The sequence below is a fragment of the Carassius auratus genome, chromosome 22 (assembly GCF_003368295.1).
Source record: "Carassius auratus strain Wakin chromosome 22, ASM336829v1, whole genome shotgun sequence".
In the NCBI taxonomy this organism is placed as follows: Eukaryota; Metazoa; Chordata; class Actinopteri; order Cypriniformes; family Cyprinidae; genus Carassius; species Carassius auratus.
The window spans coordinates 22,574,586-22,597,041 of NC_039264.1; the positions used below are offsets into that span (position 1 = coordinate 22,574,586).

The 22,456-nt window shown below is 37.6% G+C and overlaps 3 protein-coding genes across 3 annotated transcripts in view; 2 read left to right on the forward strand and 1 right to left on the reverse strand.

Moving 5' to 3' along the window:
- Positions 1-698: 698 nt before the first annotated feature.
- LOC113040033 (cytokine receptor-like factor 1) lies at positions 699-7,563 on the forward strand. The gene is made up of 8 exons (XM_026198249.1): positions 699-1,023; positions 2,199-2,477; positions 2,570-2,699; positions 2,792-2,958; positions 3,663-3,820; positions 5,057-5,225; positions 5,998-6,179; positions 6,756-7,563. The coding sequence occupies exons 1-8, from the start codon at positions 894-896 to the stop codon at positions 6,777-6,779; spliced, it is 1,239 nt and encodes a 412-aa protein (XP_026054034.1). The 5' UTR covers positions 699-893; the 3' UTR covers positions 6,780-7,563.
- A 92-nt stretch (positions 7,564-7,655) lies between these two features.
- On the reverse strand, positions 7,656-12,706 carry LOC113040041 (required for excision 1-B domain-containing protein-like). Its single transcript, XM_026198263.1, has 5 exons — positions 12,581-12,706; positions 10,589-10,671; positions 9,986-10,190; positions 9,001-9,089; positions 7,656-8,219 (listed from the first exon to the last, which is right to left on the reverse strand). The coding sequence occupies exons 1-5, from the start codon at positions 12,581-12,583 to the stop codon at positions 8,147-8,149; spliced, it is 453 nt and encodes a 150-aa protein (XP_026054048.1). The 5' UTR covers positions 12,584-12,706; the 3' UTR covers positions 7,656-8,146.
- Positions 12,707-13,733: 1,027 nt separating this feature from the next.
- The window catches only part of LOC113040533 (C3 and PZP-like alpha-2-macroglobulin domain-containing protein 8), a 9,227-nt gene continuing 504 nt past the window's right edge, over positions 13,734-22,456 (forward strand). The window contains exons 1-11 of the mRNA XM_026198851.1: positions 13,734-14,280; positions 17,465-17,616; positions 17,853-17,875; positions 19,167-19,332; positions 19,891-19,943; positions 20,368-20,385; positions 21,030-21,084; positions 21,242-21,355; positions 21,540-21,624; positions 21,710-21,818; positions 22,311-22,453. Coding sequence (XP_026054636.1) covers positions 14,189-14,280; positions 17,465-17,616; positions 17,853-17,875; positions 19,167-19,332; positions 19,891-19,943; positions 20,368-20,385; positions 21,030-21,084; positions 21,242-21,355; positions 21,540-21,624; positions 21,710-21,818; positions 22,311-22,453 — 1,010 coding nt within the window. The 5' untranslated portion in view covers positions 13,734-14,188. The remainder of the gene's footprint in view (positions 14,281-17,464; positions 17,617-17,852; positions 17,876-19,166; positions 19,333-19,890; positions 19,944-20,367; positions 20,386-21,029; positions 21,085-21,241; positions 21,356-21,539; positions 21,625-21,709; positions 21,819-22,310; positions 22,454-22,456) is intronic.

The window sequence follows — 22,456 nt, forward strand, 5'->3', positions numbered from 1 at the left end:
AGCAAATCGGATAAAACGGATAGAAACAATAGGGAAAAACATTACTAGTATTTTAATGTAAATAAAAACAGCACAGATGTTTCATTTCTACCACATGAAATAAAGTTCTAATAAGGGACTGTAATGATCTCATGCGGCCGGAAATTAAACACAAATTAAAAACAATAATTAAATGATAATAAAAATAATTAACTCCTTAAAATAGTGTATGCTATACTTTATATAGGCTATACTATCTGAAATAATAATAATAATACAATAACAATATAACAATTATGTAAGAATTTAATTTCTTAAAATAGTATTTTCCACTACTACTACCTTTCTAAAATTGTAGATTTAAATTCAAAAGTTCTTATTTTCCTCATAATTGCCAGTTCGTTGTAAAGTAGCACTGGGTGTGGAGCTGCATGGCACAAAACAGACCATTATAAACTATACAATGTAGACAAAATTAATCGTGTGTATTGGCTGTAGAACAAACTTTTTATTTATTTTTTATTTTTGTAATGGGTTGTTTCATTATTTTCTTAAATAATTATTTATAATAAATCAATAAATATAAAATTATAATAAATAAATAAATAATTATTTTCTTTCTTTTTTTAAAAAAAAAGGGAAAAGGAAAAAGAAAAAAGAAAAGAATACACTGGCTGCAGATGCGCTCCTAATAATGACTTGTGGCTGTGTGGTAAGACATAGGAGGAGCTTCAGAAGAATAAACTTTTTCAGCTTTTGAGGCGTGCGCTATGTTGATTCTTCTCCAAAATTGAGAGTGAAGGTGAATCTGAGCGTCCTCACCGCATAATGGTGCTTCCCAGAACCAGTAATGATTTTTACGAGGCTTTCTGGTGATTGAGGCTTTTAATTTTTAGCAATTCCTGTGAAGGAGAATGGATCATGCGTGCGCGCGCTCCCATCAACATGACAAGAATCGAGTTGAGAGCGCGCGAGACAGACGAATGGCAATTTTAGTCGTCATGTTGTTTTTTGTTGCGGTTCTTCCATATGCGCTCACAACACGTAAGTAGAGTTTTAAGTGTATTTGAAGTTTACTTTGAAGTAAAGTTCTTTAAGAATATGTCTACAAACTTATCTTCAATTAAAGGTCTTGTCGGAGGTGTTTATGTTTTCATTTTCATCTCTACTCATGTTCATATGTCATATTCGTCTTAGTTTACGGTAAAATTCAATAGTTAAAGAAAGATTTATCCATTTTAACTGTGATATAATGACAGAAATGTTCTCAAAACTCAGACTGTTTAAAGGCGACCTTATAATCGTTTACAGCAATAATAATAACTCGCATTTAGAAGAAACTAATGGAAATTAATGCAAAAGTGTGTAAATACATGCTATATTAAAATGTAAATAGATCTACAATATGATACAAACTGTGTATTAATAAACAGAATAGCCTAAAGTAAAATAAGTCGAGTTATGAATGTGAATAGAATTGTTCATTCACTGGTCAGTTTTCATTGATTTCATTGGTCAGTTTTTCCAAACAATGCTAAAGGATGAAATGCTTCCAATATGGTAAGTCTTTCCTAACAAGTACAGTATGATACACTCTTAAAAATAAAGGTGCTTCATGATGCCATAGAAGAACCTTTTGTCTAAATTGTTCTCTAAAGAACCTTTAACATCTAAAGAACCCTTCTGTTTGACAAAAGGTTCTTTGTTGTGAAAGAAGGTGCTTAAGATTATAAAAAGGCCATATAGAGATGGTTCTTTAAAGAACCATTGACTGGAAGGTTCTTTGTAGAACCAAAAATGGTTCTTCTATGGCATCGATGTGAAGAACCTTTTATTGCACCATTATTTTTAGAAGTGTAGTTTATACATTAATTATTCAGTCTTGTTTTCTCAACTTTTCAGTGTTTCTTAGTATCCAGTGGCACATGTTAAAGAGTTTGTCTGCCTCCCACCAGGAGCAGAAATGATCTGTATCAATACCCGGGTTCCCTGAAGGCCAGTAGTAGCCTAGCTCTTCCAATCCAGCCATCGTTCCCTCTGAACATTTGTCTTAAACATGAAAAAATATGAGCTCTGTGGATGCACAAGACGAATATTTACAAGATGGAAAACCGCTTAAGTTGCTGAAAAATGACCTTGTGCGACCTTTCCAACTGCGGTCATAAATCCAGTTGTAAAATTGCTGGAATCATGAAATCTCCTCTTCTTCTGACCCCCAGACTTGGCTGTCATATCCCCCCAGGATCCAGTGCTTCATATCGGCTCGAGTTTGACTGCGGTGTGCACCATTAGCGCTGAGCTGGAAATAACCGCTAGATCTTTGTACTGGACGCTGAATGGAAAACGCTTGGCTAGAAACACTTATAAGGTCCTTAGTCCGACCGAATCCAGCATCACACTCCATCAACTCAATGGCTCCATGCAGCGGTCAGGAGACAACCTGGTTTGCCACCGAAGCAACGGAGAAGTATTGGCTGGATCATGTCTTTATGTTGGCTGTGAGTTTGTGAACACTTCCAGCTTGTTTTTTTGCCATGTGTTTTTGAATATTCATGCTGTCTTCTTCTTTTTATTTTTATTTGACATATAGCGCCCCCTGAGAAACCCGTCAACCTGACATGTTGGTCACGAAACACCAAGGATCTCAGCTGCAGATGGAGTCCAGGAAGTCAAGGAGAGACATTCATCAACACCAAATACATCCTCAAGTACAAACTAAAGTGAGATTTTGACACCCAAAAACTTTATACCCACACCTGTTTTGCAAGAATCCCTTTAAATATGCAACTCTTTCATTTGTATAACAATCTAGATGGTACGGTAAAGAGAAAGACTGTGAGGAATACACAGGACAGCTGTATATATGCTACGTTCCTCGTGACCTTGCCATTTTCACTCCATATGAAGTTTGGGTGGAGGCATCCAATCAGCTCGGCTCTGCCACTTCTGATGTCATCACCTTAGACATTTTAGATGTAGGTAAGTAAGTCTAAAATATATAAGTTTGGTGGAAAAAATTGAGGTTGAGATCAAGGTGACTTTGGATAACTTCATGCTTACTAACTTGCACAAAACCATCTGAAAGTCTCGCATATGGTGTGCACACACTCGTCTGCGAGAAAAGATTTTTACAGACTATAAAAAACACTTTCCAACAGCTGAAACGTTTCCAAAAGGCAACTCGTGAAAATAGTACTTTAAAGGTCAATGGGCAGCTGAAAGTCTGTTGGCAATTGGTTAAAATTCTAAATCAAATGACTTATTTGACATACCAAAGCATTAATCGAATTAATCACAATTAAACTACATCCATCAATCAGCACTTTTTGCTGAGAAAAGCAAAGATATTACATTACTACATCTTTAAGGCCTCATTTCCTCATCTTCTGAAACAATAAGCTCTGGAATTCTCCATGATTGGCTTTGCCCTAAAGGCAAGCTTGATTAAAAAACGTAGCAGTGGAGCACGACCATTTCAAACAACAATGGAAACGGGAGATTGCCGTAGTTACGGCAAAATATCATCTAGCTAATGAGCGTCGAAGAAGGTTTATTGGGAGATTCAATTACAAGCAGGAAGGAAAGGAAGAATAGTTTAACAGTTACCTACTTTTATTGGGTTTAATCAAGAGTTCCGAAAATTACTTTCGTACGCGTTTGATGTTGTGAAATATTCCTTTCAGTAACTACAGATCCGCCTCCTGATGTCCTTGTGAGCCGCGTTGGAGATCTGGAAGATCAGTTAAGTGTACGTTGGGGTAGTCCTCCTGCCCTGAAAGACTACCTATTTCAGGCCAAGTATCAGATACGATACCGTGTGGAGGAGAGCGACGAATGGAAGGTATGGCTAAAATGGTTAAGTCCAGACGAGTGCAAATCCTGCTCCTTGAGGGCCAATGTCCTGTAGAGTTTGGCTCCAGTCTGCCCCATCTCACCTGTCTGAAAATCTTGAAGACCTTAGCTGGTTCAGGTGTTTAATTGGTTTTAGAGCAGTTTCAAAAAAAGGTCTTCACAGCAATGACACAAGAACCATTTTGGGTTTCCAAAGAGCCTTTCAGTGAAGAGTTCTTAAAAGAACCATGTTTTAGTTCACTCTTAAAAATAATGTTTCTTTATTAGCATCAATGGTTCCAGGAAGAACCTTTAACGTCCATGGAATCTTTACATTCCACAAAGTTTTTTTTTTTTTATGTAAAAAATGTTTGTTAGATTTTTTAAATGTTTTTCACACTAAGAAAATAATTCACTGTTCACTGAAAGGTTATTTCGGAAACCAATGGCTTCTATGTGAACATCACTAGATGTTCAAGGTTCTTTATGGAACTATTTATACCAATAAATAACCTTTAATTTCAAGAGTATGGAGCAGGATATACCACCCCTGTTTTAGTACAAAAGAGAGGGGGTGTCCAATCCTGATCCTTGAGGACCACCAACCAGCAGTTTAGCTCCAGTCCTAATTAAACACACCTGAACCAGTTAAAAAAGGTCTTCAAGATCACTAAAAACTTCCAAGCAGGTATATTGGAGCTAAATTCTAAGATTCTAAGACCCCAAAATGAACATTATGTTAATCTTTAATCAGCCTCATGTGATTCAATGCAAATTTCTTAGTTCTGTGGAACACAAAATTAGAATTTTTAAGAAATCTCCTGGCTTCTCCTTTCTTAACCTAACCCCAAAATGATATCCTGCCTCATAAAGATATTCCACACGACTTGTGTGCTATATATTCTAAGACTTTTTAACTTATTTGATCATTTTTTTAATTGAATGATTCATTTATTAACTGACTAATCCAGTTCCCACATTCAACTCACTGATGCAAGGATCCAACACTTAACATCTCACTGGAAGGGACGATTATCAGCTATAATTACACTCTTTCTTTTCAGAATGATTGGAATATAGTGCACTAGTCCTATGGACCAATATTACAATGTTCTTTTAAACCTGCATAACTTTAACAAGGTTTGGAATGACATGAAGGTAGGAAAAGACAGAGTTTACATGTTTTTGTGAACAGCTTTCCACATGCTTAGATTATTTGTAATTTTTATTTTCTATTTCTCATGAGGTCATAGATGATGCTGGGAACCAGACTTCTTGTCGGTTAGCGGGTCTCAGGGCCGGCACAGTGTATTTCGTCCAGGTACGCTGCAACCCAATAGGCATCTACGGCTCAAAGAAAGCAGGTATTTGGAGCGACTGGAGCCACTCGACTGCAGCGTCGACACCTGGCATTGGTAAGTTTAATCAAAACGTAATAATGCAGTGTCCCTTAACTTCACATTAGACTTCTGCATCACAAAGGCTAATTAGATTCAAACCATATGTAAACATTGAAAAAAACATCAAGCTACTTGATAGAGATCTCTCACAAGTGGATTCAAAAGACTTTAGCAAAATGTCAGAGCGCTTTAGGGGACAATTGATGAATTCTTTGGCCTTTTTTTAGATGAATAAATTAAAAAAGTCTTTAGAGAATGTTCAGATTAAAGGGCCGGTCAACCTGAAACTTAGTGGAAACAGATTTGGTTCATAAGAAATGATGTTCCATGTCTTGCATTAAAGAGAGGATCTTATTAAGCTCTGTTTTATGCCAAGCATTATGAGTTATGGCAAGTCTGAGCTCCCCCTCCTGCATTCTGTGTTTAATGCTTCGTAGCTCATTAGCAGGGAGCTGGTAAATAGCCTATTATTCATGGGTAGGTGCACATCGCTCAGGGCAACACTGCACAATCGACAGCATTTAAGCAACTGTCCTCAACTGGGGTCGAATTTAACAAATGTCTTACAAATGCATTTATCAGATGATTCACATTTAAAATATGTAGACTCATTTAATAAAATCTAATTATGGGTACTGCATAGAGCTGGGTGATAGACTCCAAATTGAAGAATCCGGAGTATTTTTTGTTTGAATTTGCCACCAATATTTACAGGTACAATTTGTATAATTTATCACCAAAAACTCTCATTTAATATCACATTAATGTATTGTCATTTCCCAAACAGACAGGTCACATATTGGTTCGTGTGATTCGAAGCCCAGCGAGCACAACTCAACGCTAAGAAAGGAGCTCAAGCAGTTTTTCGGCTGGATGCGCAAACACTCTTACGGCTGTACGGACGTCAGCATCAAACTCTACGACCAATGGCGCGTCTGGCTGCAGAAAGCCCAGAAAACACACGACCAGGTCAGTAAGGACAAAACGCACCTCCTTATGCGACATATCAAGACCCGTTGGCACACACGATACAGGCCCTCTGCGAAAAAACAAACAAACAAAAAACACATATTTTGAAGTTTTATGTGCCCCACAAAAAAATAGAACCAAAAGATCTGTTTATTCTTTTGATCAATAGGCTCACATTTGCTTGCGTTTACTAATAGCGAAACATCATATAATCTTCAGACGTTACCACAACAGAGAGGAAACAGCCACTCAAAGTAATCAGCTGGAATGCTAATAAATTCCTTTTAGGTTAGACTGCGCGGCAAAGCTTCAGCTGCGAACCGAGCCCGAGAAGTCTTGTGTGGCGTTCTCGAACGCTAACCGACATCCGTTGCACGCTCTCTGAACCGATTCAGTGGTTACTGTTGCTTTGGCACTGACGACTGTTGGGAAACTTAGGTCGCTTCATCAGTCACACTGTCCCTTTGAAGAACACGTTGTAACTGCCACAAGAATGGCTGGTACCAATTACGCTTCTCTGTCCCCATATATCAACTCGTCACATTCACTTGTAAATGCCATTCTCTTGCCTTTCAGGTACTACAAAGCGGTAAATCATAGTGAAACTCTCTAAAGAAGGCTTGGGAGAGTTTGCGGGGGCCTGCGACAACAAGGGTTTTATCACTCTCCAGTGCTTGAGACTTTCATTTGGATGAGCCAAGACTCTGAAGGGATCTGCAAGAAGACTGTCGTTTGGCGACATGATCTACTGTATGCCTCCTGCTGTAGTCCCCATCAAATACGTCAAAGGAAGCGCTTTTGTCTCAGACATGTTATTTATGAGGGCATTAAAAACAAAGAAAGACTCCAAATTATGAGAGTATAAAAAGCAAAAAAAAAAGGAGATAATGGGGGATTCTCTCATTCTTATTGACCTTTCGTCCAAAAATAAAAGACCTTTGCAACTCAACACAGACAACACAAAACATTTCTAGAGAATTCGGAAGCAACACTTTAAGACTGTTTAAATATTTGTGTCTTAAAGGGATAGTTCACTTATAAAGTGAATGAGAACTGGGGCTGCCGAGCTCTACAATGAGCAAAAGCACAATAAAAGCATCGTAAATCTGACTTGTGGTTAATTCTTCTGAAGTCTTATAATAGTTTTTAGGTGACAAACACATTGAAATTTGATTTGTTATTCACTGAAAACCATGATATCCTTCCAAAAGCTAGTTCATGAGAGAATTTGAGATGTTCTGAATGAATCGTTCTTTGAAACCAGTTCTTTTGAATGAATCAGCAGTTCCAGTTAATGCGCCTATCTGTATAATTCATTCATAAATCTTGAGTTCATTTAACTACTCATATGTCTTTAGAAGGCTGAATAAAGTCACATGGACCACTTTTGTGTGCTTTTTGAAGCTTCCACATAAGAAATAAACACATACAGGTTTGGAATTAAATGAGGGTGAGTGAATAATGACAAACTTGTACTTTTAGTGTACTGTCCCTTTAATTGTTAAACACTCAAGTTTAAATTGGTATTTGAAATGCAATTTGCCATTTTTTGTCATCTTGTGTTCAAAAACATCATGTAAATACTGTATCATTATGTACAAATAGTTTTTTTCTGTATAAATGTCTTCAAAATATTTAAATGTCTTCTGAATATTATTATTATTATGCATATAATAATGAATGTTATTTACATTCAGAATGAACAGATAAATGCTTTAAATTAACATTGTGTTGGTTTAGCAAACAAAATGTCACAAGCTATTCTGAAGGTATAAAAAATAATGAAATAAAAAATGCCAGACTCTCTTTAATAAAAATTTGCATTGCAAAGCCTGCTTCAGCAGCAGCAATGCACTCTGTCTATGCAACGCCTGAGAGAGCGATCGATACTTCAGATGACTCTTCATTAGAAAGGAAAGTTCACAGAGGATCTGAATCCATCTCTGTCTCCTGAGACTGACTGAATCTCACTCCGGCTCCTCGGAGTCGTACTTGAAGTCTTGCAGAATCTCACTCAAAGCTGCTGAATTCTTTATGATACTGAAAGAGATGGCGAGAACAGAAATGTTTTTTTATTCTGAGGATTAAAAGAACAAAAGGTTTTAACCATTAATCTGATGAACCAAGAACTGTACATCAAAACCAGGATGAAACATTACAACAGTGATAGATATATATAGTCATTGTCAGGTGTTTAGGAAAAACTTGCACTTACTCCTGTTCATTTATTTTATTGATCAATTAACATTTTTTCACTAATATGCAAGAAACAAACAGCTAAATATTTAAAGCATAATAATAAATACTTTTTATTTTTATAGTTGATTTCTTTACACAAACGAGTGTACATTATATATGTGTATATATATATATATACATATATACATACACACACATATACACATATGCATGCATCAAAAAGTTGATTTTACTAATTCTATTCAAAAAGTGAAACTTATATATAATCATCAAAATTAAAAGAAATAAACATTTGAAATATATCAGTCTGAGTGTAATGAATGAAAATAATATACAAGTTTCACTTTTTGAATGGAATTAGTAAAATAAATCAACTTTTTAATGATTTTCTAATTATATGACCAGCACCTGTACACACACACACACACACACACACACACACACACACACACACACACACACACACACACACACACAATTCATTAATATTAATTTTACACATGATTACTAATCAATATAATATAATATAATACATAAAATAAGAAATTTAAACAAATTACAAATTTCTATGAAATAAAACCATTTTCAAATATGCTAAATATATATACAGAGTTGCACTTACTCCTGTTTGATCTCACGGACTTTCTCTTGGAAATCCTCATCTTCTGGGTGATCCTGGGCATTCTGCTTGGCCAACTGTAATTTAGCTGTCTGCAAAGTCATTAATATAGATACACATTAAGAATACAGTAACCAATTACAGAACAGATACATTTGGTTCAATACCGTTTCAGTCTGATGCATAAAAAAAGGGGTGAGAAAATACACTGGTAAAGTGTTCAGGCAATTGTTCCCGGATCGCTAGATTTCCAGTGATGACCCGGGATATGTGCGTGCTTTGACACACACAACTCGTAAAGATCCCGTAACGACATGTGACATCAGGGCGTGATGTGTAATGTACGAGTCGAAAACGTTAGGCACGTTATACTTTCAATGAAGCAAGCGAACAATCTCGGCGTCAGCGCGGAACTAACTGATCTCATATTGCACATATTTTTTTGCTGCGAACGTTGATCTTCCTTCAAAACAGCTGGTAAAAGAGTCGCGCGATAATGCGCGTCATCACTTCGACACGGCATTAGATCTGGCTTTTGTTCACACAGCGCTCGTCCCCAGTCGAACCCGGCAATGTTACTAGGTCCCCGACCCGGATTCAATGGCGGAATAAATCCCGGGACGTGGTTGCTTTCACACAGAAGGCAACCCGGCAATGTTCTGGCAATATGCCGGGTCCGACGTGCAGTGTGAAAGGGGCTTAAGTAACATACATTTTTAACTAAAATATGTTTGACAGTGCACATCCTAACATTCCTATAAAATTTCTTAATGACTCAGCGTCTGAAATGCTGTATCCCATAAAGCAATGCACTCAACTTTTCATTTCCAAACCGATGAATCGAAGTATCTGCAGCATCTATGTTTAATCATTCATTATTTTATAAAATTTGGAATGAAAAGCAAATTAGATCTAAAATAGATTAAATCTGTTTACAGTGAATATTGTGTCATGTTAGCCAAACATTTGAAAAAACAACATTGCCCACCAGCTCTAGTTTCTCCTTCTCTTTAATCTGCATTTTGTCAATGTGTTCGGAGAGGTCGGGCCGGTCGAAGTCTTGGTGCAGTTGCTCTTTAATCTGCAGAACCTCTTTGGAAATGCCGCAGAATGCTTTTGTTATCTCATGTACCAGCTGTTTGTAGTGCTCGAAGTCATAGTGGGGCCCTGTCCTTAAATACGCCTCATGACCCCTGAGAAAAAAACAACAACTCTGTTACCTCAAATAACCTGTGACAAACAGGCAGATAGACAGACAGACAGAGACAGACAGACAGATTTATAAACAGACAGAGATACAGACAGACAGATAGAGACACAGACAGATAGAAAGAGATATAGATAGACAGAGATACAGACAGACAGAGACACAGACAGAAACAAACATACAGACAGACACACAGAAAGATAGACAGGGAGAGAGACAGAAAGAGACGGACAGAGACAGACAGACAGAGAAACAAACAGACAGAAAGAGACACAGACAGAGACAGAAACAAACCCACAGACAGAGACAGACAGAAAGACAGACAGACAGACAGAGAGAGAAACAAACATGCAGACAGAGACAGACAGACAGAAATAAACTGACTCCTCAAATAGCTTGTATGCCTCCACACGCTCAGCTTGAAGTACATAAAATCTTCTGACCAAATTTTTCAAATCTGTAGGTGCCTTTAAAAAAGAATAAATAGAACTTGAATACATATTTATATACAATATTACTAAACAGTCAAAAACATGGTAATATTTTGTTAGCGATATAATTATAAATGCAATCATAAATATATATTATTATTTTGTTAATATGTCACTTTATTACTACTAAATTATGTATATGTAATAAATGTTAATATGTAACTGCATGGTGACACTTTATTTTAAAGGGTTAGTTTAGCCAAAAATGTAGATTGTCATTAATGACTCCCCCTCTTGTCGTTCCAAACCCGTAAGACCTCCGTTCATCTTCAAAACACAGTTTAAGATATTTTAGATTTAGTCCAGGAGCTCTCAGTCCCTCCATTGAAGCTGTGTGTACGGTATACTGTCCATGTCCAGAAAGGTAAGAAAAACATCATCAAAGTAGTTCATGTGACAGCAGAGGGTGGGTTAGAATATAAATGTATCGAAAATACATTTTGGTCCAAAAATAGCAAAAACTATGACTTTATTCAGCATTGTCTTCTCTTCCGTGTCTGTTGTAAGACAGTTCAAAACAAAGCAGTTTGTGATTTCCGGTTCACGAACGAATCATTCGATGTAACCGAGTTCACCAAATCGAACCGAATCGTTTTAAACGGTTCGCATCTCTAATACGCATTAATCCACAAATGACTTAAGCTGTTAACTTGTTTAATGTGGCTGACACTCCCTCGGAGTTAAAACAAACCAATATCCCGGAGTAATTCATGTACTCAAACAGTTCACTGACTGAACTGCTGTGAAGAGAGAACTGAAGATGAACACTGAGCAGAGCCAGATAACAAACGAAATATTGACTCGTTCTCAAGTCAAGAACCGGTTGCATCGGTTTTGGGTTCACCAGTACACTGAACCAAGAACCGTTTCTGTCGGACGCATCCAATTCGAGAAATGAGGAGCTGATGATACTGCGTATGTGTGATTCAGCGTGAAGCAGACCGACACACAGAGCGTCTGAACTGAACTGATTCTGTGCTAGTGCTATGAGCGCATGTAAACCGAAGGCTTGAATCAAGGGGAATCATCGCAAATGATGCCATTACATAGATCGCAAAAGAACCTTTCTGGACATGGACAGTAGACCGTACACACAGTTCCAATGGAGGGACAGAACGGTCTCGGACTAAATCTAAAATATCTTCAACTGTGTTCCGAAGATGAACTGAGGTCTTACAGGTTTGGAACAACATGAGGGTGAGTTAATAATGACATAATTTTAATTTTTGGCTGAACTAAACCTTTAAGGTCCAATTTTTTATGAACAAACCATTAACTATGTTTTGCTTCAATAAACTCCTAATTTGGTGCTTATTCATAAGTAGTAAGGTAGTTATTAAGTGTAGGTGCTGGGTAGGATTAGGGATGTGGAATATAGTCAGGCAGACATGTTCTTTATAAGAAACAAACAGCCAATATGTCAATAATAGACATGCTAATAAGCAACTGTCCTGCTGAAAAAAACAACAACAGAATTTGTAATGGTTTTACTGGTTATAATGGGACTTGGGGTTTTAATGGTAACTGTTGGTCTCTACTGGTAATTGGTCTCCTTCTATTGGTGGCTTGTTAAAACCACTAATTCCTTATTAAATATGTCCCAGAAAACACTACAAGTAAACCTTTGTTAATAATTGTAATGGTAAAAAGTTGATGGTTTGTGATAGCTGTAATGGTATTTGAGGTGGAAATTTCTGGGAAGGTTTTTTTTTTCGGTTAATAGTGAGAATTGGTCCTTATACTGAAGTGTTACCAACCTTATTCTATTGAAATTCGACTTCTGCATAGACTAGCTTTAGCAAATTCGCTAAGTTGTCTATATTTCTATTCATTTAATATTCCTAAAGGTCATTATATGATACAAGCTGAGTTAAAACGAGCTCACCATGTTGCTGTCACCGTGCTTTCGGCGTTTTCGTAGCTTGGCAGATAAATCTTCAGACCAGCAACATGTGTATATTTCGTTTAGTCACGAAGCACGCTGTTGCACGCACTTCCTGTTGGCGGTTCGCGTAATACAACGTCATGTGACGTCACCTCAATGCTGTTGTGCTGAGACGAAACTGAGTTCTTTTTTTATTTTCAGCGTTGGTTTGAGGCAGAAATATTATTCTTAAATCAGTTGTTTAATGAAAATGGCCACTTATAAAATTATAAAGAATTTATTTTGTCGTTTTAATATCCCCATTCCCTCTAAAGAATTTGCTATTGTTTTTGACTCCATACCATTTGGAGTTATTACTATGACTGTTTCAAATGACCCCCTATCCTTCTTGATTTTGTATCAGTTCCAAATATTCCGGTTTATTGGAATGCTTTTGTCTCTGATATTCCCTGGAGGAAAGTTTGGCTGATTCCAAATAAATACTTAGTTACTAATAATATGAAAGAAGTTTCCTTTCGAATTATCCATCGTTTATATCGTAATATTTTCTTAAAGAAATATAAAAAAGATATTGATACAAACTTTTCTTTTTGCAAACACCATGTAGAGAATACATTTTTACGTATATTGGCTTATGACTAAGCTAATAGAGGCATAACTTCTTAATATCATATAACAATAAATATTTATAGTAATATTACAGTAAAATGTTCTCTATATTCTATATATTCTCTATATTGTTATCTATAAATGCCATTTTTATTTAATTCAGTGTCTTAAAACATAAAACTGTCATTTATAAAAACGTTCTCATAATATCGCTGATATTAGACGTCTCGCGCTTAAAGGACCACGAGGGGGCGCAAGTGTTCTATATTATGCTAAAACCTTATTGCGCTTCCATATCAAAATGAATTCACACATTAGGTTGAAGTTTTATATTTTAAAGCTATAACTTTATTATGCCAATATGTATGTCAGAAACGTCTCAGTCAAATAATATTTAGGTAACATTATTAAAATGAGTTAAATTAATGCATGCATTAAATTAATGGATGCATTATCTTAAATTAATGCATGTAGCTAAACATTAACCGACAAAAGCAATCGGATCTTTTCGGTCTCATTCAACCGGACCTGTGTAGCTTCCAGGCGGCGTTGCAGGGACAGTGGCAGTCTTGTCTCTACTAGCTCAGAGGGGCTTGTTCTGACACACCACTGAATGAGACAAAAGCCTGAAGGGTTCAAAGGGGCAAAAGCAGACTGCCCCGGTTACATTACAGCATGTGGAGCTCAGCTCGCTGGATCTGATGTGCATTAAATACCGTGCTACAGGGGTGGGGTGGATGGAGATAAGTTTTAATGCTGAAATATGAGCAATCGGAACTAAGGCGGATAAATACAGCAAGCCAAGGGGGATTGTCTGTACGTGTGGAAAGGAGTTTTAAAAAAATCAGTTGCACGGACGCAACACTGGCGATTGGGATAAAAACGTTGCACGCGCTGCGCCGGAGACTCGTGCTTGCTCCTCGTGGATACTTGAGTTTGCACTCGAAGTTGTAAGAATATTTGTGGAATACACGCCGGACAGACTAAGTGAAGGACAAAATGAGAGCGTTGCATGTGCACCACAAATCCTGGACTCTGTGGACTGTGTTCATGGTGTGTGTAATGAGTGGAGTTCATTCACAAGAAAGACAGTAAGTATGTTTGTAGCGCACTTTTATGAATGATGACCGAACCTCTGTTTCATTTCAAGCACGAATGTCTAGAAAAGACTTCAGTCAGGTGATAACGGCATCCTTCGGTAGTTTGTCGCTCGCCTTTGGAAATGTTTTGTGGTGCAACACCAAATAAACTCAGTAGCACGGCTGCTGTTGATGTGTGTGGGTGTTACTAACGTGTAATCCGTTACAAATGTTTATGGTAATTATCATTGCTAGCAAAAACTCGATGCATTTACTAGTGTAACACACCATGGGGATCCTCTTCAAAGACGTTTTCATGTACTTGCCAGGATATTAGAGTTTTGTTGTAACTAACTGTAGTGTCTGTTATTTTGAATGAGACTTTGGTCACCATGGTACAGTACATTTTTGTAATGGGTGGTACAGCTGACATTGTTATCTACAAACTCCCAAGAGAAGTTCTTTCAAAACAGGTCATCATGAATAACCAGCATTTTAAAGTTTATGTCATTGTCTTAGTCAGATTTCCCACTGTTGGTAAGATCAAGAAGCAACATATTCAGCTTTAATGCAGCTATTGTAGTGAGATAAATATATGTGCAGAACCCATTTTTTTTTCTCTGCATGTTCTCGAGAATACATTCCAGTTCACTTTCCAAAGGTAAAGCCCATTAGAAGACTTTCTTAGTGGACTAGAAGACTGATTCTTTTGTAGGACACTGGGTTCATTTTTCTTATCAAGTGCCATTTTCAATTTAGGGTTCTTCTCGGTTCTTTGAGAAAGTTATTGATGTTGCATTGATAGTAATGTTGTTGTCCAGGTTTGATCGTTTTTATTGATGCTGCGACGTCAAACACTAAGTTGAACCTTGTTCAAACCCCTTAAAAGATTGGTTGACAGGAATCCTGTTGGGTTAATTGACCCAAGACCCGTAGAAGTCCATGAATTTCATCCTTCATACCAGGGCTGGGCAGAGCTCAGTGTCCGTACCTGTTACACTTGGTTGTGCCAAGTATTTCAAGCACCAGAGAAAAAGGTCAATAACTAGCTTGCCCTCTCTGACAAAGAGCTACATTCTCTTGAGTCAGCCAGTAGCGGTTTCTTTCCTTCAACAAGATAGTGCTATCATGTAAACACTGAATAGTTTTATGCCCACCGCACACATGAGAGTATTGTGAGATCGGGAGGTGAGGATCAAATGCAGTCAATTCCACGTAAGATGCCTTGGAAGGGATTTTCTCATGCCTTGAGACTTAAATTGCTTCTGGCCTCGCTGAACCGTAATGCCAACCACCTGATATCTCACACTCAGGCATGCTATTAAACTCAAGGACACTGAGCTGCCTGGGTTTATTTGGGCATGTAATGGGTCAGAGAGTCACCTTCCAAAATTTTTCTCATCGTTTAAGGTCACTGGAACCAAATTTGTTACTGGATTTGTGTAAGTAGTCTAGACAACTTAGATTCCAAAGAGGTGAAAAACACTTACAGAATTAGGTTAGACTTGGTTAATTCTATAACAACATTGCGTTGACCTTTGTCTTGACATGTCTTTGGAAAGTCCTATTAGTTTTAATTTGCATTGACCCCCCAAATTGGGTTTTATGCAGCCCTTTTATGTGCGCTTTCTTTTAAGAATAAAGGCCAACACAGCAAACATTTAAATTAATCACCAAAAAATGGTCTAAACACTGCAGAGATCAAAACTAATTTGTCAGTTTGAATTAAAATCAGTTACTCCAGAGCTGTAGGTGGCGCACTCCACCTTTCAGAGGCAATGTTGATGTTCAGCATCTTCTTTGAATAGTCTTTTTTTCGCTCAAAATATTTGCAGCAAAACAAGTGTGTCCAAACCCCCACACACACACTCATTTACTGTTCCCTACTTTAGGCCACTAATATAGTTCACTTGTAGAAGTTAAAGAAAATGAGTAAGTGAATTTGAACACTGAGTGCACAAGAAATTGTCGCTTTTGCATTGTTTGTGCTTTCGGTTTAACCTTAACTGTCACCGTCCCACATCAAAAAACAATACCAAAACCATTTATAATTTTGCCTAAATGCATATCATCGGAAAAGTCTCAGGATTCCCTAGTTGGAATTTTGTGATAGAAAAATAATATTTTAAAAACAATTTATAAATCTGTAACAGAAAAATTAATTAAAAAAATTTAGTGGCCACTGTTTTTGATATAACGCCTAAACAAAATTTAATATAAATGTTTTTTTTATTATTATTATCAACTTCAAATTTGGAACATTACTTTATACATATTGCTTTAATTTTATAGCAGTTTTAGAGTCAAACCTATGATGTAAAATATGTATTTTCTATAAATAAAAAACTTTATAGTTGGTACATTTTCTTTACAGTAAATTTCATTAAACTTTGTAACTTTTTTTATTTATTTATTTTTATTTTTTGTATTTTTCTGTATTCCAAAGCGTTAATGAATTATAACAATATAAGTTTGAATAGTCCATATTAATGTCTGTGAGGGGGGGGTGTTAAATGCACGCCGTTGATCATACATCTCTAGCCATTGATTATACATTATTTGTACATTCATTATTGCATATTGCAGTATTGCACTTGATAATGTCCACTACAAATGGTGCTCACTGTCACCCACATGTTCACTGCACCTCGGAAATGGTCTGTAACCTAAACAATGGTTTCCTCAAATAGTTCCCTATATTAGGGAATGGGGTGTTTTCAGACACAGCCCTAGTCATGGTCCTTCAAAGTGCCTCTGGAGTCCCTTTTCATAGTGGTCAACCCCTCATTGTAAATGAAGTAAAAAGAGCAATTTGTTATATTAGAAGATGTTTTGGTAGGCTAAATTGAGTAGTCGGGGGCCGTTAGTGATCAGCCTTGGCCCTGAATATTCACCTTGCGCTGTAATTTACAAACTGACTATTGATCTGGAATTTATTGTTTCTTTCTCACAACACCCAACATGGGCAACAAAGAATCACAAAATACTTGCCAGTTTGTGTTTGAACTTCTTATATTTGTTTTATGTTTTCCCAAGTGGTAAGGCGGGGACCGTTATTTGTTTGATTTGTGTGTCCTATGATGTGAGATTCAGATGTATGCTCTAGACAAAACAAAGTGTTAGCGTAATTGGTACCTGGAGTCTAGTGATGTAAACACACACACACAGCTGTTGCTCTCCGTCCTTTGATTCACAGAGGATACCTGATTGCTGCACCATCTGTCTTCCGTGCCGGTGTGGAGGAGGCCGTGAGTGTGACCATCTTCAATGCAGTAGAGGACACACGAGTACAACTGCAGCTCAGCGTCAAGGGCGAGATTGTGGCTCATAGTCATGGCACTGTTCGAGGTAAGAATTATGTTGGGTATTCATATAAATTTAGTGTTGCTCGATACATCATCTAAAAGTAATGTCCAACTACAGCTGTGGTGCCAAGAGCTCCTCATACCCTTGAAAATCTTTTTAATCAAGTTAATTTTTAATTATCTTATTTAGCTTTATTTCACTATAAATTCATGCTTTGATGCAGAAATCTTTGTGCTTATGCAGATTTCAATTAACCTGTCATTTATTTTTCATTTCAGATAAAGGCACCATCAAAATAAAGGTGAGACAATCATATGCCAGTTTTAGCCCATATAGTCCTTAAAGTGATAATTCACCTAAAAATAATTCTGTCATTGATTACTGACCCTTTTGTCGTTCCAAACCCGTAAGACCTTTGTTCATATTCAGACCACAAATTAAGATATTTTTTATGAAATCTTAGTGCTTTCTGACCCTACATAGACTGAAACACAACTGACACGTTCAAGGCCCAGAAAGGTAGTAAAGACCTTGATAAAATAGTTCATGTGATATCAGTCATTCAACCTTAATTTTATGAAGCTGCAATCAAAAAATGAACATGATAAAAGCGTCAGTTTGTTTGCATGCTTTGTTAGATATTTAAATCCAAAACATCTGTGTTTTACTATAATACGGAACATTTTTCACACAGAAATAAAGCGTTTTGAATATAGTCTGCTTATTCAGTCTAGTCTGTTTCTGTTTATTTAAAGTCACAGTAACCTATATACATCACATTTTGAAAGAATTATAATTTCTATATTTTTATAAAAGCTTCCGAACAAAAACTAAACGAGTCAAATAACAGATAAAATATGATACTAAATAAATACACGTATACACATATACATTTCTTCAAAAGGTCACATTTACCATGTTTACTATGGTAATGTTAATACCTAGCGTCCATTGTCTTTTGCATCACTTATAAATATTTCTGCCTTGTATAGTGATTATAATCCACATCGGATTGAATCGCGTTATTTCAAACGCTTAAAAGTGAGTTTTAAGCTCAACTTATTTTAAAAAGTTTTTGAATGGTGGTGTTATAGCTGTAAGCTTTATGTAATGATCCGCGGCTCTGACTCCAGTTAAGGAGAAACTCCACCTTTGTACAAAACCAGCTGGCCCGCTTTGGCCCAAGATTTTTGTCGGGCCAAAAAACCCTGGCCGTTGGCCCCGAGGAAGCCCCGACGTGGCACGATCAAGCCCCAGAAGTGACAGTGGAAACGCGACTGGCCCTGGCACACACTAGCACTCCCGCTTTAGGCCCTACAGTGGAAATGCGGCTAATGTCCCTACTAACTTTCTGGGCCTTGAACATGGTGGTTATGCTGCTGTCTATTCAGGGTCATAAAGATTCTCTCTGATTTCATCAAAAATATCTTAATTTGTGTTCCAAAGATGAACGAAGGTCTTACTGGTTTGGAACGACATGAGGGTGAATAATTAATGACAGAACTTCCATTTTTGGTTGAACTAACCCTTGAAAGTAGCATCTGCACTGAGCTCAATAAGACCTTTATGACTAAAAACCACAATGTTCCTAGGTGCCGTCAGATCTCAGAGGCCAGGCACATTTGAAGGTTTGGGGGAACCGCCAGCTCAATGAGGGTGGCTTCATCTTCCACAACCACACCACTGTGACGGTGGACAGCAAAGGCACAACTGTTTTCATCCAGACCGACAAGCCAGTCTATAAACCCCGGCAGAAAGGTCTCTCTCCTTTCACCAAATGGGAATGGGTTGCTGATGATGCTAACTATGTTTGTATTGTTAAATGTCTCAATGCTGTTGATATTGGCTGTGTTTAGATTTCTAGTACACTACATACACACTGTGTACGTCCTAATGTTTTAAAAAATTCCAAAAATAATGCAGCACTAAACACTTTAAAACAGTAGATTGTGACGTTGACATTTTTAGTCATTTTTAATACATCTTAAGCCATAACTCTTACCATTCATGTAAAAGATGTTTTCGAAAAACAACTTATATCACTTCTGATTCATTCCTTACACTAGAAATGAAAGCTTATGTTGAGTGCATTGCACTGCGGGTCACAATATTTTATATTGCATGGTCTGTTACATATTGCAGAATTTGGAGATGTCATATGAAAATGCATATGATGCATACAGAAAATGTGCTGATTTTGCACACTGTACCTCCTGCATGCTATTCCAAACATAGCTAAATAGTGTCATGAATGGCTTTGCAGAAGAAGTTGAATTTTAATTAATTATTACATGTTTGTTTTTCTCTCCTTTCTAGTTCTTATAAATGTATATGCTGTCACACCAGACCTAAGGCCAACCAGTGAAAAGGTGAAATCCTGAAATGACATGCTAAAATATTAAATTATGCTTTGTATTCGAGAAGCATTGTCCTATTTACCATTAGCAGTGTTTATTTAGAGTCTAAAATCTTATCTAGCAAGCGTTTTTAGAAGGAGCAATAGGTAGTTTTAGCTCTACTACCTTCATGCACATACGTAAAAACACAAATTACAGAAACACGTTCACCAGAGACGCTTAGAGACAAGCTTTTTTCCAAAAGTGGCTCCAGCTATAGTGTGTGGACAATATCCTTTTTGAAAACTGGGGTGCTAAAGTTTGCATGCCGGCAAAATGCTTGCAAAACTTCTCTCAGATGCAGGATTGATTCAGATATTGAGGAGGTTAAAGTAGCTGTAGTTATACAGTTGTTGTCCTTTATCCCTCTCAATCACTTCTTTGTTTTGTTTTACAGATTGAGGCTTACATAGTGGTAAGTGGAGGCTGTGGGGCGGACACTGCTCTGGTAGGGAAGCATGGTTGGAGTGTTTCTTTCCCCAGCAGGGTCCATGTTGCACAGCTATAGAGCTTCACAATTGGTCGCCGGTGTTGGGTTTGACCCTAGAGCAGATGCTAGCGGGCAACTAGGAAGATAAAAGGGAGCGAGTTCTTCCTGGGGCGTTGCCCCCCCACTGCTCTGTGCTTAGCTTTCCATCTCTTTCCCACATGCTGCTTGGTCTTTGAAGCGTCTCTGGGGCAAACACTGTTGCTCAGTTCCAGAAAATTCTTCTAAAGCTGTGCAAATGGCCAAAGGGGGACCAGAAAAATGTTTGCTATGTATGCGATGTTTCATGTTTATGTTAGTTTGGCACTGTCGGCCTCTGGCTCTCGCTGGAGGACAGTGTCAGTTGGGGTGTGGTAGTTTGCACTGATTGACGGGATCCTGGAGTGTTGACCCTTTGAGTCAGGGCGAGGTCAGTTTGTTTGAAAGCATCATTGGATCTGAGACATGTTTGCTTAAGCTTGGTTCTTTGCTGCCTTTTTATGAGTGTAAAGTGGCCTCTGGATTTAAAGCAAGCAAATAAGCAAGAATGCTTTTACCACATACTGTTTAAGATTACCACTTTGTTTACCTAGGACCCCAGAGGATCCCGCATAATCCATTGGAAAGCTCTGAAGTCTGTATGTTGTGGTAAGAACTGTTACTATTTATTCCTTTGACTATAATCAGGCTTTTGTATAGTTTAATAATGTTGCAATCATTACATAATCACACTGTACAACTTTAGTTTATGTGACTGCCACCTTGATATGTAATAAGCTTTAATCGCCATAATATTTTCTGCTAGGAATTGTCAATATGAGCTTTCCACTATCAGACCAACCAGTCTTTGGCGAATGGCTAGTCTTCGTGGAGATGCAAGGCCACACATACAACAAGTCGTTTGAAGTGCAGAAGTATGGTAAGGATTGATTCAACTAAATGTAACCACACAAAACAGTAAATCGTCTCTAAAACATAGAAACTTATTAACACTCTAAAGCCTGAATCCCTAATATTCCATCATTTTTATGAACACATGTTTTTACAACAAGGAGAGTTTCAAACGAAATTATTTTAGTCTGTTTTTTTTTTCTCTTGAACAGTCATGCCCAGGTTTGAGCTCATCATTGAGCCCCCTCCCTACATTCGAGACCTCAATTCATGTGAACAGGTCACAGTCAAGGCAAGGTAATGGGACAAAAACCTGCCTAACGTCTTAAGCTAATCATTTTATAATAGCCTTCAATTTCTTACTCACCCTGCCTTTTTCCAGGTACACCTTTGGAAAGCCAGTGTCGGGCAAATTAACAGTTAATATGACAGTCAATGGCATAGGCTACTACAGACATGAAGTTGGCCACTCAGTGGTGAAATCAATGGAGGTGAGCGCATGATAAAATATTTCTTTGCTGAAAAGTCTTGCATATGTTCTGCTTTCATGCTGTTGAATCCACGAGGTTCCTTAACTTGCTCAACCAGTGAAACCTTTTTAGTTGAGAGAAGATTTGCAAGCATGGCTGCACTGGTCTGTCAGGACTCTATCCCAAATGCCAGCCTCACCCTTTGCGGTCCACCTTTAATTTCACACTTGTAACAACATGCAGACTGTTGAGTAGTAGTCCACTATAATGTCTAGACCAGTGCAAGCTCAGCAAAAGAAGCCGTTGGTTTCCACAGAGGTGTAGTCCATAGCCACTCCTTGTGGTCTGCATGGACAAAACTGCAAGTCCAAATAAAAAATTGCCAATTTGGACGGGGGAGATTGACCAGCAACCAATCAGTGTTAACCAACTAGTCAAAGTTGGGCTTTTTAGTCCTTGTAACATCAAAAGTAAGTAGCATTATCTGCAACAAGTTTTTTTTCTTCTACATAGATTAAAGGATCAGCCACTTTCAGGCTCTGCGTGAAGGACATGATGCCCCTAGAGGTTACAGACCATTTCCGAGGTGCAGTGAACATGTGGGTGACAGTGAGCAGCGTGGATGGCGGACAGCAGACCATGTTTGATGATTCAACGCC